General features: G+C 41.5%; 1 protein-coding gene across 6 annotated transcripts in view; it reads right to left on the bottom strand.

Moving 5' to 3' along the window:
- Window positions 1–13,382: 13,382 nt before the first annotated feature.
- The window catches only part of fgfr2 (fibroblast growth factor receptor 2), a 38,957-nt gene continuing 35,390 nt past the window's right edge, over window positions 13,383–16,949 (bottom strand). For all 6 annotated transcript variants that reach the window (XM_046401493.1, XM_046401492.1, XM_046401491.1 and 3 more), the window contains 2 exons: window positions 16,593–16,698; window positions 13,383–15,099 (listed from right to left, as the gene is read on the bottom strand). In XM_046401493.1, coding sequence (XP_046257449.1) covers window positions 14,935–15,099; window positions 16,593–16,698 — 271 coding nt within the window. In that variant the 3' untranslated portion in view covers window positions 13,383–14,934. The remainder of the gene's footprint in view (window positions 15,100–16,592; window positions 16,699–16,949) is intronic.

Below are 16,949 nucleotides of genomic sequence, written 5' to 3'. Positions count from 1 at the left end.
CTCTCCCCGTGAAATACAAAATACTGCTAAAACTAATGTACACCCAATATACAAGTATTTTAAAAAATGGAGACCCCTGTATGTTTAAGTATATCCCAGTAAGCTCAGACACAGAGGAGGCAGAGGGATGTGGGCCACACCACATGCTCACATTTGTGTGTTAGGGAGCTCATTAGCCACCACTCGGTCCATTACTGGTTCCGGCCCTCTTGGCACCAAAATGTCTGTCGTTGTTTCTAAGAGGGTGGGGGAGTGAAGGCTAGATGTTGGTCCCCTGTGCTCCCCTGAGCCTGAGCAGATAGCATCATGCCAAGGGCAGCAGTTAGATCCTGAAACCCAACCACTGGCACCCCCTCCCCTCAACCCCCGACTTAATTAGGCCATAATTTTACTGTATGCCACAGTGAGGAGATATCGTCCATGTGGGGAGGGGGAGGTGCAGTGAACAGAGATTTAACAGTGGCTCCAAAAGTCCCATTAAAGGATTTCAGCAGCTTTCCTGGGCTCACATTGTCATTCATTCACCCACAAATGTTGTGTTTCAGTTCAGGTCAGCATTCTTCAATATGATCAGCGGTTTTAGATCAATAACTTTTAGAAAGAAGCACCCCAAGTACTGCAGCTCTTAAATTGACAATGTGGTTTTGCCATCAGCTTGGAGAAAGCGCTTAATGGCTTCCCCCACAACAGTACACTGAGGTGAGCCCTACTGCTTCAAGAATGTGAAAATGGGTAAATGCATTACCATTATGTCCCTCATTCTGTTTTTACTGGAGCACATCCAGTTGGCTTATTACTGCAAGACACAATGCATCCAGTGTGAAAGCATTACCTCGTCAAGGTTTGGGCGGCAAGGTGATAAATGTTTGCACTCGAACACAGTGCTCACACTGTCACAAATCAGGCAATGTTAAAACCAATCTGTTCACACTCACAACTGAAAGGACACAACACACATGCAGGTTTGCACACACACACACACACACTGACAAAACTGCCATTTTGTCATGTCTTGTCCATGTTACTCAGCAATTTCTCTTTCCAACTTCCTCAATCTGGCCTCAAGTAAACTTCACGTGAAAGAGTAATATAATTTCTGACCAGTGGGAAGCAAAATATTTTGCACTACAATTCTTTCAGACATAGCTAAACACCACACTCAAGTACACCAGCCCCAATTTTGGTCAAAATGGTGTATTTTAATGCAGCCAGATAATTAACAAGCCAGTAAATTATACCATAGTAAATGGGCTAGAATGTTATTGGACAACCTCTACTGTTAATGGCTTTTAAACTGTGCATTCTTTCATGGAAAGAATGTAACTGTGTGCAAAAACAGAGCCAAGAATTACAGACCCAATCTCTCAATACCAACCCCCCCCTCCATCTCTCTCTCTCTCTCTGCACGGTACAGTTTCCTCTCTCTCACTCATTTCACATCTGAGTCAGTTAGTCTCTCTCTGTCCTCAACTTTGTGGCTCACGACTGAGTCTCGCACAGGCATGCATTTGTGTGTGTGTCTGTATGCAGAACGTGCTTATGTTACTATTTGTGCTGTTTAAACACAACATGCTGGTCCTTTTTATTGCTTACACATATTTCACAACTTTTCCTGCCCTGGAGCTAGAGGAAGACCAAACATCCTCCGTCGTAAATTTTCTCCCAGAGCACAACCTGGAGAGTATGCCACACAGGAAACCATACTCACACATGTACAAACACACACACACACACACATATTTTTATTTCAACAGAGAATAACAACCAATTAAGACCTACTTAAGTAAAAGGATAATAAATCACAAAATGGTTGTTTTAAAACTTATTTAGGACAAAGCATTTTATCCCATTACTCCTCATATGAATAAGCATTATATCAATCACAGTGGGTGGAGTGGTGTTTGGGCCCCTCTTCACTTCACCAGGCTAATTGGAAATCAAATCTGGGAAATGTCTTTAGCTCATTGCTCATCTTCACGACGCCTGCCCAATTAAATGGATTCAGTTTATCAGTCATGATTCATCCCCAACACAAACTCATATTTACCTCAAATGTGATTGATGAAGATCATTATGATGATTAAATTTGCTCTAAATGTGTTTGTATGACAGCCGTCTTCGTCTTCACAAAGGGTCTCTCCCTCCCCCTCTGTGGCTCTGCTCTCCAAATTAATTTACTATATGTGTCCATATGTGCGAATGAAGACAAAAGGGGGAGTTATTAGTGTGTGTTGTAGGAGAGTAATGTGTACACATGTGCAGTATCACTATTGTGTGTATGGTGTGGTTTTGGTTTTAGACCCGAGGCAGTGACCAACAAGTGGATACCCTCCGGTTTTTGTGGTCTTTGTTACTCATACAAGTTTTTGTAGCATTCTCACACCAAGGCAATGGTGAGGAGCCAGCAAAATGTGTTTTTGTTGTGTAGTGTTTATTTGGTTCCTGAGTGTGTATGTACATATCCATAATTAAAATGCACCGAGTAGGGGAAAATTTTTGTTGAGTAACACACTATTTGCTTTTGTGATGGCATTCATGTTACCGACAGGCAGTTTAAGGAGTGGAGTCATTGCTCATTGCTCATTATGTTCATTTTAGCTTGTTTATTTGTTCTGGGAAAAGACATAAAACTACTCAGACTGACGCCTGGGACAGGAGACATAGAGGTGGGGGCTGGGGGGTAGACAAAAGAAAATGTTGGGGGCATAATGCAATTGTCAAAACATATACACATACACAGAACTATACATAAACTATACTTACAACCCATTCCCTTATTACTGCTGTTGCGTTAAAACCTCGTATCTCCCAAACTTTTCAGGAACTTGAAAAACGCAGCCTTGTTATAAGCTTGCCTGCAATTTTGAGATTATCCAGTAGCTTTATCAAAGACTGTGTATTGTTCTCTAAAAGAAAAATTTGGTAACCTTCAACTGAAGTTTTCACCATAAAATCAATGAAAACTGGATATAAAAGGTTTTTCACAGTGTAAACACATTGGACAGATGTGCAGACAGAAATAGAGCTCACTATGAATAGTTTTATGCATACAGTAATATACATACTGAATTATTTGAGGAATGTATGTGATGTGATATGAAAATGGATTTTCAGATTATTTCTGTTGCTGCATTCCTTTAATAGCGCTGTCTCCCCATGGCCATATATAAACCAAAGGAGTGCTTTTGCCAGAAAGTATAAATCCCCCGGCTGAGCATTAATTGCATGATTTAAAGCATAGCTGCTGAACACCTCAGTGAGGCCCCACATTGGGTTTGCGTGGACATTATACAGGCAGACATGCACAGGGACCACGGGATAGAAAGTGGGGGTGGGGGTAAAACAGTTACAGTTGCTGATATAAGACCAGTGCTAATGGGTAACACCTACCTGATTACATTAACATACGACCAAAGACCTTCCTTTTTCTTCTCTCTGTCATGTGGATTTCCCATTTAGTCCCTCATGCCTATTTCTCCTAACAGTGTATCACATTTCACATCATTTAGGTGACTGCAGTACCATATGATGTCCTGTGTTGTGTGACCTGAAGAGCAAGGAGAAATTGATTTGGAGGAGAATTCACTCTCATCTAGTGTAAGATGAATAAGACTATTGCTTTCCATCAGGGCTGAACTGGCAGCTCTACAACTGTGACAAAAATCTTGAGGTAGTTTCATTCATTTTAGAGGGTCATTGGTTGCTTTTTTGGGGATGTTGACGACAGAGAGTTAGGATTAGGATTTAAAAACACAGTCACATTGTATCAGTTTGATTTACATTCACAATTACATATAAGGCAGAGTCACCTGTATTTCTTATCAAGGTTAGTATCATCTAAATACGAAGGATCTTTTTTCCCTTTATGTTCCATTAGCTCTACTTAATCTGTTTTCTGGTAAAGTGCCACTGGAGTTCTTTGAACTTACCATTCTGTAAGCCTGTACTTGTTGAGTGAGGAAAAAAGGGAAGAAAATGATCAGGAATATGAGAGGAGGTCAGATTAAAGAGTTCCCTGATTTGCAAGCTAAAGCTTTCTGGAGATGCTTTCTTGTCACTTGCACTAAGTACTGGTCCTGGAGGAGTTCTAAAGCTCCCACAATCCACCTCACCATACTCATAGCCATGAGGCCTGGAAAGACCATAAAGCCTTTTTACAAGGTGACATGACATAAAAACGCAGGGAGAACAGAGAAAGAAGGGGGTAATATCCAGGAAAAAAAAAAGAAAACCTTTCACATTTGCTCTCTTTCTTACTCAATTGTTTGTACTAGTACTTTCTCATTGTGTGTGTGTGTGTGTGTGTGTGTGTGTCTGAGAATGAATATGTGTGTTCAGATGTATGTTTGAAGCTGCGTGGCTGGTTAGAATGGGTGGGCTGGTGAGCCGTTCCTTGTCTGCCATCACCCATGTCCACTTACACACACTCTGGGCCTCAGTGGGAATGAAGAGGGGATTATGGCCCTGACTGATCCTGGAGGGGCACACACTTAACACTACTGTAAACAACAGGGCCATTTGAGTGGTTCACACCAAGCCAAGCTTCAGAGGTGAAGGCTGGGGGACACAGTCTGACTCCTTATGGAGGCTGGAAGTGGTCTTATGAATATTTCTGATGAAACAAGAGGAGCAGTGGTGTTGAGGAGCATGAGTATCCTTTTTCAAAAATAATCTATCACTATGTTGCTGTACAGTTCGTTGGAACTTATAATACTAATGACAGAAATCTGGAAAAACAGCAGCTTTGCCACACCGATATTTGATGTATCAGGTTGACTGGTCAGATGAGGTGGGTTGTAAAACAAGTCAGCCTGTTAGGTAATTAGCCAAACCACTTGGAGGTAAAACCACGGTATGTACTTTGGAAATGTTACTGAAATTCCTCAATTGTACTGCAAGACTTGGAGACTTGGGTTTTGAAAGACTTTTGAGGGACCGCTATGACCCTCCTGTATGCCAGTGGTTTGGCTTGCTGGCAGTAGTAACCTCAGGTTTAGTCTAAAACCCGCCTGATCCTCTTAGTGCTCTTGTTTCTTGTCCCATCAGACTTCTTTAACAGTTGTTGCCATGTGTACTAGATCTCAGCAATTTTCATTCACATTTATAGTAATGATGGTCATAAATACAAAAACGTTTTCAGAAGAAGATGTCATTGTTTTTTGTTTTGTATGAGTCTCCAAACAATGGGAAAATAGTTTTTTGACCTCTTGATGGTTCCAGCTCAGGTTGCTAGGAGGCTTGTTACTGAACTGCAAAGCATTAGAGAGGAGATGATGATTTTCTGATATACTGATCAATTATTAGACTACACTGTCCAGGCAAATCGATGTGACTTATTTGTTTTTTGTTTAGCGTCAAACTCTCTGAAGTGGCCTCTGCAGGGCCTGGACTTTGCTCTTTTGTTTATTTTCTCTCCTTTTCTACTAGGGAGGCCTCAAGGATTCAACATAATGGCCTAGCTCAGAGGAATGGGATAAAACAGGGCCTGCTCCAGGAGAAGGAGAGCTAGAGCTTAGTGATGTTTTTGCGTGACAGAGGTTCATATAAAAAGATTTTGGTCCATAATTTGCTTGGCTTGGGCCAGCTCCAGAAAGGCTGAGGAATTTTATTCTGTTGCAGGAGTTGGGGGATGGGGAAGAACAGAAATCTGCCCCACTAAAACACCCGACACAATATGGTTCACATTTTTCTCCATCATACTAAATGTACCATGAATTATCTTGCTTTCCAGTTGAAAGGGAAAACTTTGATTTCATCTCATGTGCAGCATTATGGCCAAAATACAGCATTAAGCTCTATAGTATATGAACTCCACAGCCCAACTCTGAGCCTATATGAGTCTGCCAGGCCCCTCACTCTGCCACTCCTTCTCCAGACCTATTCTCCTGCACTATATATGTCTGGATCTAAAAGGTAAACAAACCTTTTGAAAGAACAAGTGAGTCAGGAGTCTGCCTGTCTCTGTCTCTTTACTTAATTGTGTTTGTAGCACCATGTAGTGTGCTGATCATTCTCACTTGCCTGTGCTGATGACAGCCAGGGCACCGATATCCGTAAACATAACAGAACGTTTTTGATGGTACTGACTCATCTCACACCATTTATTTTCTTTTCATCAGTTGTCAAGGCATTCTACACAGGCAGCCAAACGCAACCTGAGCAGGTTTCTACGTGCAATTCAAACATAATAATCATCAACATAATCATGTAACACGTTCACGAACAAGCCAGATCACTTTCACGGATTTGTTTTAGAGGTCTATGCTATGAGGTTTCTGTAGTAGTTCTGTCCTGTACTTGATGCTCAGTGTGAGGCCACTCTGCAACTCTCCCAAGGGAATGATCCTCAGAGCTAAAGCTCAGCAGCCAAGGAATTTCAACGAAGCACCAATGGTTTATTTTTGCAGCCCTCTGTGGTGTGCCCCAGCCTAGCCTAACCAGCTTAGCTCAGCCTGGCTCTGTGCAGCTCACGGAGCAGTTCAGGAAGGGCCCGTCACTCCAGATGGTAGTTCAGTCCCTGCCAGCAAGAGGGTCTGAAGGCCTGGCTGCTGGCCTAGAACCACAACCTCTGACAGGCTAAAGCCTCAGGCCCTACTAGACCAGTACAAAGCACCTTTTCAGGGGCCCTCTTGCCTTTGCTCCAATCCCCCCCCCCCCCCCCCCATCTTACTGCTCAGCCAGGGGCCAACCACCTCATGGAGCCGGGGAGGGAATGTATTCACAGCAGAAATGGGCTGAGGTTCATCCAGCGGATTCATATGTTCCCAGCTGGGACAGATGGAGAAGACAAGACAGACCATCAAACCCTGTATACATAATATCAGAGTATAGGCAAGTTTTGTATACAGAAGATTTGGAAGCACAGCAAATGTATTATTGATCACCATCATATTGAACCATGTCACAGTGAGACTCAGCAGCTTCAACTAACTCAAGAGTCGAAACTCTTTCCTAGAAAATGTGAGAAATTGACAAATGTATCGGCCTGGAGGAGATGAATGCTAACCTGCGAGTGAACCCAAAATTTGTGTCTGAGTTTAAGCCTGCAGCATAACTTGAACTTGTTTGCCCTTCTCTGTGCATGTATGAACTATCTCAACTGCAGCACTCTGCCCACACCCATCATTGTCTCTGAATGTTAAAATTACCAATCCATAATGTTGCAACACTTCACTATTGGCAGGTGGCAGCAAACCTGAAAAGAGGAAGAGACACACAGAGGCAAGAAGCTGTAGAACTGAAGAGCTTTGAGGTAAGTGATTAAGTCAGAGGCTATAATTATTCAGTCTTGCCTGGGCAGGACAGAACGGGCTCTTGTTTTTTTCTGAGCCAACCGGCAGGTATAGAGACACGTCACTCACTGCACACTTTTATTTAATGACCTCCTTACTGTAGAAAATGAGAAAGATGGAGAGACATTTCCCATATACGGGCGCCCAAACTTTCAGCAGCACACAATCACCCGAGCCATTCAAGTCCGAGAATCGTCAGGAGGGGGAATGTGGTTGACCAAGAAGAAAAGAGTGAGGGGGGAAATGTAAGGAGACGCAAATACAGGGAGAGAAAGAACCAACAAAATGTTGAAAGCATATGTGAAATTGACAAATTGAGTAAGAGAACCCTGTGTTGGCATTCAGAGAAACAGTGGATTTCTTGTTAGCTGGGAAGAGAGTGATGCAGGCGAAAAGGGGAGGAGGGTCTTCTGATGATTTATTTCTCATGTGATTTATATCCCTTGTCTGTCACCATGGCATTGTCATGGTGATCATTTGTCATTTAGATTGTGAAAACAGCCCACCTGACAAAGGTAGGCGCCAACATTTGCAGCTGAGTATGCACAAACTTTATTCCTTAACTCTAGTGGGAAATTTTATTCAGTAAGTGTAACATACACTCAGAAATGTTGGGAAAACATCACATTATAGTTTGTAACGAGGAAAGTATTCATCTTATTCAGAATGACTAGACGTCAAACATTAAAATTTTAATGTCTCCTCAGGAAGTGATTTTGGCTCTGAATCATGCATTTGACAATTTTCTCTTCTACTCTCACTTTCGGAGACTGAAACTAAACTTAAACTCCCTTTTCGATCAATCATAACCTCCCTTCTTCCACTTCCTGCTCTTTCTCCCCCTCGTCTTCATCCTCCTTCTTCCTGTTCCCCTTCCCCCAGCTCCAGTGTGTGTATATGTGTGTGTTGACTCCTGGGAGCCATAGCTCTGACGAACTGCCCTCCTGCACAGTTTCAATTAAACATCATTTATGGGCACTCTTTTTTTTTTTATTGGCCTGGGCCTGTGTTTACTCATGACAGTAACAGTGCTCGAGTAGTTAACTGTCCTGCATGTGCATTGCCATATATCTCCACCCAGTCTGGCTCCTGACATGAAGGCCAGAGGAGGCAACAGTCAGCAGCTCACCGACCACCTCTCTGTCCTCCCAGCAGTAATACACTGCACATTCATTTTGAGTGAAAGAACTGAAGTTTGCCCCTAACTTTGCCTGTTTGTTGTTATCTACACATGTGTTATCGATACATTTAATATGTGAAGAACAGTAACTCTTGGGAACATACTGACGTAAATTTATTGAAGAAATTCTGTCTTGGTCGTTTGCAGACAAAGCTGTCAGCTAAGCACCAGATAAAACATAAAGTCCATAGCATGTGAATGTAATCTGCAAATATAATTTTTGTCATAGACTAAACTACTACTTTGTTCTTGAGGATGATGCAGATTTGTAATGGAAAACCTGTGTTAAAAACTGATGTTGCTGTTTCCCAGGCAGGGAGAGCCTATAACAAACGACACCATTAATTTGTGTAAAATGTGGCAGCCTGTATTTTAGTGATGAACACATTTTTGGATATCTTGACCTTTGCTGCTTTCATTTTGACCACTCTCTCACTTTATAAAAGTGCAATATTATGCAGTTGGTGCACTTGTTTAGGCAGAGTTTCTTTCTTTCTAGTCACACTAACACACAAATCTTTGCAACATGAGGCACGATTTGTTTGTGCAGAGAATAAAACTTCTTGCCATAGGAAAACCCATGTTTGACACCTTGGCAGGACAGTATTAGTATGCGTCAGGGTTCATGGCTTTTGAAGTCACCATGACATCATCATTGCAAGACAAGACATGGGGGAATAGGGCTGAGCAATGGGGTGAGTGTTGTGATTGGCATCACTGGGCAAGGAACATTATGACTAAGCTCACTTATAGAACACACCCAGAGCTGTAAAACATGCCATGTTAGCCCAGTGTAACAGACCTCAGCAGTTTAGACTGCAATATCGCTTGCAATATGAAATTCTGTGTGTTAGGACACCAGCACTGCTTCCTAATGTGTGCAACCTTAACCAACTTAAATCTGACTAAACACTTTTAAATGGAGCAAATTATTCCCCGCTTAGTCGACAAACAAAAGCAGTCTAAACTCTGCTCAAAGATGTTAGTTCTTGAGTTCTGGCAATTCAACCCTGTTATCCTCCTCTAAACAATTTAGTTTCAGTTCTTCTTTTTCCACTGATTACATTCTAAGAGCTCTTACCTCAGACCTTTAGACATAGCAGAGTCAGCATAAAAACGAACTGGAAGTGGATTCTGTGAATTACAATTGCTCAGACACAATTGCGCCATTAGTGAATGTTTAGAAGATCCCACAGGGCAACAAACCACACACATCCTCGCTCGCGCATGCACAGCAGTCCCACACACAAACACACACTCGACTTGTTTATCCTTCCATGCAGAACCAGACATGGTGCCTTGCAAGCCCTTAATCAAACACAAGTAGACCCCTCCCTCTCATGAGCACTGACCTAGCGATGAACCATTCATTATCTGCTACTCAATTCAAATGGTAGGCTGAGGAGTGCAGCCTTGACAGATACCTACTCCGATCATGTTTGTCAATGGCAAAGAGTTTAGCTGCTTTAAATGCAGGAAATGAAATAACAAGACTAACATGGGGGGTACCCCAGCAGACAGACAATCTCATTTCTGTCTTCAACCCAGAAATGAGATTTTGGTTCCCTTGTAACAGCCTCAGTTATTAAACAAAGTTGGGCTGGCGAGGGGAGAGAGTTATGTTCAGGATTAAGCAGTGGGTATAGCGGTCACTTGGCAGCTTTGTTAAACTTTAAGTCACCCTCTAACTACAGCCTGCAGCCTCCTACCCTCTGAACCCTCCTCCTCCTCTCCCGGGGTTGGTGGGGTCTTATCTCCAGTGAATGTGGGCTCCTCTGGCTTCACACAAAGCCTCATGTTGACATTCCAGAGGACCGAGCCTTGTGCAAACACACCAGGCCCCACCAGATGGCGAGGCGAGGGAGGACAGAATTAGGACGAAGGACACAGGAGGACTAGGAGGGACAGGAAGAGACTGCAGGTTCAGAATAAAAATACTTTTACTACCAAAATGTCAGACTATCCTAGCAGTTCATTGGTCTGTCACATTGCCAGAAGCCTACAGGTTCAATACACACACTGCTGAACTAGATGTGTTCTTCTTGTGTCCTCCAGCAACTGCCCATCTCCCCAAAGTCTTTCAAAGCTAATATTTGAGGGTCACAGGGTTAATCTTGAGGGCATTATGAAACCACGGAGTAAAAAGCTCTCCAAATGAAAAACTCATTTAAGGATTTGAGTGAGCGTGGTGGGTCATGTTTATCAGTCGAAACCCCATGAGTCCTTGGGGCATTTGTGTTGGGAAAGAAAACACCAGAATGCATTTACATTGCAGTAAATCTATGACAGCAAACCTGTGCTGCACACTAACAGTGTTAGTTTTTGCTTTGGCCAGTAAAAAGTATGCACAACTATGTGAGGATATGTGTAAGTATATGTTATAAATTTACAAGGAAACCATGCTGCATATATGAAGGTTGAGGGGTTAGCATACCATATGCCATATGTACCATATGTGGACTGACTGAAATGTTTTGATGTAAATGCATGAATCACATCATTATTGTTGTAATAGTATGCAGTGTTTTGCAGTGGCTAAAATCAACAAAAAAAGTCTTTACTGAGTTCTGTCTGTTTTAGATCAGTTATTTACCTTCACATGATCACCAAATGATGACTGAGGTCATCAGTAAACTATTTATTTATTTACCTATTAAATCATTATCAATATGTAAACAGGACTGATAATGTGTCTCTTGAAACTACTTTTAATTTTGGCATCACATTATTGACATCAGATTAAGTATTTGTCTCACATAAATGCAATGGCAGCTCAGAGGGCATCTTGTCAAGATAAAACAAACTAATCCTTTATTTGGTCTCCCTGGAGTTGACCCCTTCCTGCCCGTCTGTGTGTGCCATCAGCCCACAGCACAATAGTCAGCCATTCTGATAAAAGTGAGCAATAGCCAGTGTGGATATCCGGCTGGCTTTCCCTCCACTCCTCCCCTTTTAATGAGAGTGTATGGTGCCGTGGTTTATCCTGCCACTCTTTCTTTCCAATCCCCCTCCAGTCCTCCAGGGCTGTAGTTTCTTTCTCCCCCTTATTCTATGGAAAAAAGAGGAATGTTTTCAGACTAACTTTTCCCTCCAATCCCTTTTCAGTTTCCGGAGACGTGAGGGGACACGTCTAATAGAGAAAGATTTGGAACTGTTGTGTGTGTGTGTGTGTGTGTGTGTATATGTTTATTCAGAACAAGTTCAAACCTGATAATAGAGGGGATCCAGATTTATGTTAAAGAGTTAACTTGTAACTTACACAGACACACAGGGTGCCCAGAGCATGAACCCTGCTTACTTTGATGATGCCTTGACTTTTATCTAATGTCACCAGCAGGCCAAACTTCTTACTTAACTATTTCAAGAACTCTGGTATATAATAACAGTTGATCTCCTGAAATGTATACATTTTGACTAAAATGTCCTGACAGTCATTGGATAGTTTGCCATGATTCATTGTTCCCCACAGGCTGAATGTAATAACTTTGTTAATACCTTTACTTTTCATCTATCTGTCAGGTCAGATTTTTTATATATATTTAATACCAAATACCATTAAGATTAATTTCCATCAACTGCTTTACTTGTGTTCAGTGGTAATTAATAAAAATTAAAATGCTAGCACACTAAACTAAGATGCTGACATTAATATTTAAGCAAAGTACTGCTGGTCAAGTACAGTCTCACGACTATTATCACTTTTCAGTCCTGCCACGGAAAAATGTTAACAATGAGGACTAATGTGACTTGTATGAATAAAAGTATTGCTTCCGCTCTCCCTGATACATTGACCTATTGGACGGCTCTATCACTGAGGTGTGCTGTGACAACATTCATGCTACGCGGTTGATAAGCAACCACCATTACTAAAAACGACCACAGCCATGGCTGCCGCTATCAATCACATTTGGTAATAGATCAACTTTGATTAACTTACATGAAATCAGATAAATCATCTATTCACTCTGTTGAATTAAATCTGTTCTGATAAGAGAAAAAAAGGGAAATCAATCAGCTAATCTGAGCACCTATTAGTCTGCCAGGAGGCCAACAAAGACTCTTTGTCTGATCAGTTTCAGACAGATCGAGACACAGAGCCACGCTATCCTGACAATGGTGAGTTCTCTATTCATTAGCAAAATTACTTTGACCACTGGCATAAATTCAGTATCTAACTTGATCACATTTACTGTGTTTGTGCTGAGCTTAGCAGTTTTGTTTGCCTGAGCTTATCATTAGAACAAAAGAACCAAAATTACGCCAATCTTATCAGAACAAAGTAGTCTGAAATGCAGAAGTCCTCTTTCCACTTATTGAGCCTTTGCGGTTTTGGCTGGTTTCTCTGAATTAATTGCATATGGTGGAAAATTCATATTCTGAAAGCAAAATACTTTCTCCTAAAAAGCACAGAGTACTTTTTAATAACAGCTTAACCATGTCTCAGATACAAAGAAAATAAATAGATAAAACAGAAGAATGTGTAATTATTTTTTCAACAAAAATAAAATAAAACAAATTCAGGCAGTTAACCGGTATAGACAAAAGTATTTGGACAGAGGCTGTTCTTCAGGGGTTGGGCTACTTACTTTCAGTGAAGGGATATCTTAATGCTTCACCATACCAAGACATTTTGGACAATGCTTTGCTTCCAGCTTTGTGGCAACAGTTTGGGGAAGGTCCTTTGCTATTCCAGCATGACTGTGTCCCAGTGCGCAAAGCAAAGTCCATACAGACATGGTGGGATGAGTTTAGTGTGGAAGAACTTGACTGACCTGCACAGAGCCCTGAACTCTGGGGGGGGGGTGTCACACTCCATATTAATGTCCATGTGTTAAGATGTGATGTATATAGTGTATATCTGCCATTCAAATATGCACAACACCCAGCAAAATCAGAGATTAAGACAAGACTGTATTTATCCATCATTTATTTCGCAAATGTGGCATGGACACTTGCAAAAGAACATCTTAATGTTGGTCCAGTAGAAAAAGACAAAAAAAAACACTTGAATGATTTAATACTTTGTTTTTCAGCTTTCAATTCTGTCAAGTCAATTTGGAGTCTACATTTAGTCTACATGAGGGTGCAGATCATTGTAGGTATTTGTTTTTCTTTCAATCATATATAAATATCCAGAAATAAATCTCATTTCCTAAAGCAAAGCTAAGAAAGAGTAAAATGACTGGATAGAAATGGCATCAACCTCTACATAAGAAAGGGATTAGCTGACTATAAAATGTACAGTTTTTAAATTTTAACTTAATATTCACATTCATATATAAAACTTACAAAACCTGGATCTTTCAAATCCACTAAAAATAGCTTTTTTTCTATTACTGCTGAAAGATCATTTTAAATTACCATAGATTTAATGGATTATTTATGTATTATCAGCATCATTAATGTCATCATTTCTGCCATTTTGTTTTTGTTCTTTTTCCAGACTTTTTTATTCATCTAAAAAAAAAAACATAAGTCAATAAATTAACATGCTACCTCAGTCCCTGAAAGCCAATACTCAACTGTGTTACTGAGTGAGAGTAAGACAGGTGTTTGTGTTCATTAATGTGTGTATCCATGTCTGTTTGTTTGAGTTTGTGTGTGTGAAGAGAAATATAGGACACGTAACCTGTTAGCATACCTGCCTCAAACTCAAAGTAGGGTCGGGAGAGTTGGGGTTATTTCGGAGTCCATACAAAAAATAATTCATTGTAAATATATAATATATATTTATACATATTTGAATATATTTACAAATATACCCAGCGCTATACATTATACTGTGTTTTTTTTTCTCCAGAATAATTGGGGAGGTTTATCAAGAGAACTGAAAAAAGAAATGTATCAATATTACAAAATAAACAGGAGAGCAGTTTCTACATGTGCCCTCCTTCTATTCCTCTGTTTTGTTAGTTGAAGCTCTGTCTCTCAGTCCTTTTCCTATTTGTAATCCTCTTGTAGTCCCTTGTTTTTTAAGTTCATATCGATCCATACATTCCTCCAGGAGCAAATAATAGTCTTGGAATGCCAGCCACTGGAATGGGATCACCAAACAAGTAACGTCGTCAATTGTTTAAAAAAAAACAAAAAAACAAAAAACTCTCTGGGTACAAACATGAGAACCAAAATGAAAAGTCTGTGTGTTTATATTAAGGGAGAGGAGGAGGAAGAGGAAGCTCCCCAGTTCATTCAGTCAGTAAAAAACAGATTCTGTAGGGTCCCTGCCCTCTCCTTTAAGACCTCATGTGACCATATAGTGTGTGTGCATGGCAGTATGAGTGTGTGACAGCAGCGCTGCCACCAGCCCAGTCCCATCTGGGTCCATTAGTCCACTGGGAGCCAGAGGGGTGATGGGGGGGCAGGAGGATTTCAGAGAGGGTGTCTGTGCTACGTGTGTTTTGGGATGTTAAGGCATAAAACTGGGGCAGGTAAAGCTGGGAGCAAAAAGGATGGGTTGGGGGCTCATGTTTTGACGTTTCCATTGATGTGCTGGTACTTGGGGAGGCAGGGCTCATCTGGTAAGGGGTCGTGGGAAAACACAGAGTCATCACCGGAGGAGCAGGAGCTGCGAGTGTCGGGGAAGCTGGGGGAATACTGCTCTGCTGGGGCGCACAGGTCCAGATACTCCTGTAGACACAAAGGAAAGAGAGGGTTTGGTGAGATAATTTACACTCTGACACAAGCATATGTTATGAGGACGCACGAAGGAGTGAGAGGCAAAAGATCTTGAGCAAACAGCGGAATGTAAATGTAGTGCTGAAACCCTGTCAACAAGAACAGGGACTTTCCTGAGGAGGGAGTGAGAGTATCATCTTCATTATGATATTTATCTAAACCTCACCAAATCACCCTGGAAGGATTTATGAAATAGAACAGAAAAATAATCTTGAACTGGATACTGTATGAAAATATTTTCAGGAATAATAGGTAATAAACTGAATGTTGGACCGCTGGCTGATCCAGTAGAGCTTGGAGATGGCAGGGTTAACCTATCTGTGGTTTTGGTCAGCTACAATATGTTTTAATGTGGCTGGGAAGTTAGGGGGAAAGAGGATGCTTGTAGAAAAGAGAACTGGGGCAGAGCTGTGGCACCCGAATCTTTATAACATCCCTCCACATCACTCTTAAGTTCAGTCCAAACAAATCTGACATCTGACACTGAAACACCCACTATAAACACGAAAAGATGGCTGGAAAAAATAAAGAAGTTGGCAAAACACTGTGTACCCCGCCCCCCACACACCACCCCAATCAAATTGAAATGAAGGAAGATGAAAACCCAAAGAAATCCTGTTATTAATTTTTAACTCAGCCCAGTGCTGTGAAGTTGTTTTTGGTCTTTTCATGTCGGCTAAGACAAGCTTTTTTCCCTCCTGCTTGTCTTTCATGGCTGTTCTTGGGGCTCATTGTGAGGAGGAAGAGTTCGTTTTCTAGAAAACGAGTGCTGGCTTCCATTTTCCCAGCTCGACACGAGAAGGCTCACATTACTAAAGACCTCCACATCTGCCAGCGGTTTGGGGCAGAGAGAAAGGGGGAGGGAAGGCAAAAAAAGGCAAGAAAAGGCGCTTTATTACATTCAAAAGTTCAAACTCAAAGTTGGGCTTTTCTGGCATAATTTCAGATTTCAGCTCCAAGTAGACGAGTCCTGACAGCTTTCTATCGACGGCCTCTTTTCAGGTCGGCACACGGATATCACAAAGGACAGGAAGGGGAGCGGAAAGAAATGCTGGCTATTATGGGGAGCAAGGCATGGATGTGATGATTGGGCAACTTCACTGGGCTGTATTGGCCATGTTAGGCTTGGATCAAATCACCCAGCCATTTTTCAGCCACTATTCAGGCCTCGTGTGAGCAACGTGGCTGCTAAAACTCCTAAAACTTTCAGCAACATTCTGCTGAACTCTGCATGCACTGGCAAGAGCGTGATTTAGTTTGGATTGAGAAACATGTTACTGTGTGTAGGAATGTATCATATTATTTTATTTTATTGTTCTGAAATGCCGTACTCATATCTGCCAGGAAATTATAAGGTTAGCGTAGCATGAATTCTGACCACCCTGAATCCAGTAACTTTATGAAATAGGAATGTGTGAGAGGAAGAACGAAAGAGCTGCATTCACCTCGTTGGTGCTGAGGGTGAGGATCCGATCCAGATCTTCTACTAGCTGCTTGAAGGTGGGTCTCTGGGATGAGATGGCATGCCAGCAGTCTTTCATCATCATGTACCTGACAGAAAGAAAATCACAATCTGTTTATTCAAAGAGAAGAGTGGATTAAGGGAGACAGAGCACAGTAATTCAGGGAATTGTTGTCAGCTTTATTCCCCCTTGTCCTCATGTTTCAAAATTTGCCAGCTGAAATGATTTATGCATCTGGACTCATGCATCATTTAAGCATCAGGCTTCTCCATACCAAAGGATAAATCAAAACTGCAGGTGTTCTCTGACACCATCTGGTTTTAAAAATGATTTTGGTCA

This window comes from Scatophagus argus, chromosome 10, assembly GCF_020382885.2.
Source record: "Scatophagus argus isolate fScaArg1 chromosome 10, fScaArg1.pri, whole genome shotgun sequence".
NCBI classification, from domain to species: Eukaryota; Metazoa; Chordata; class Actinopteri; family Scatophagidae; genus Scatophagus; species Scatophagus argus.
The sequence above is the reverse complement of the archived record's forward strand: the minus strand, read 5'-3'. Positions and strand labels throughout refer to the sequence as shown.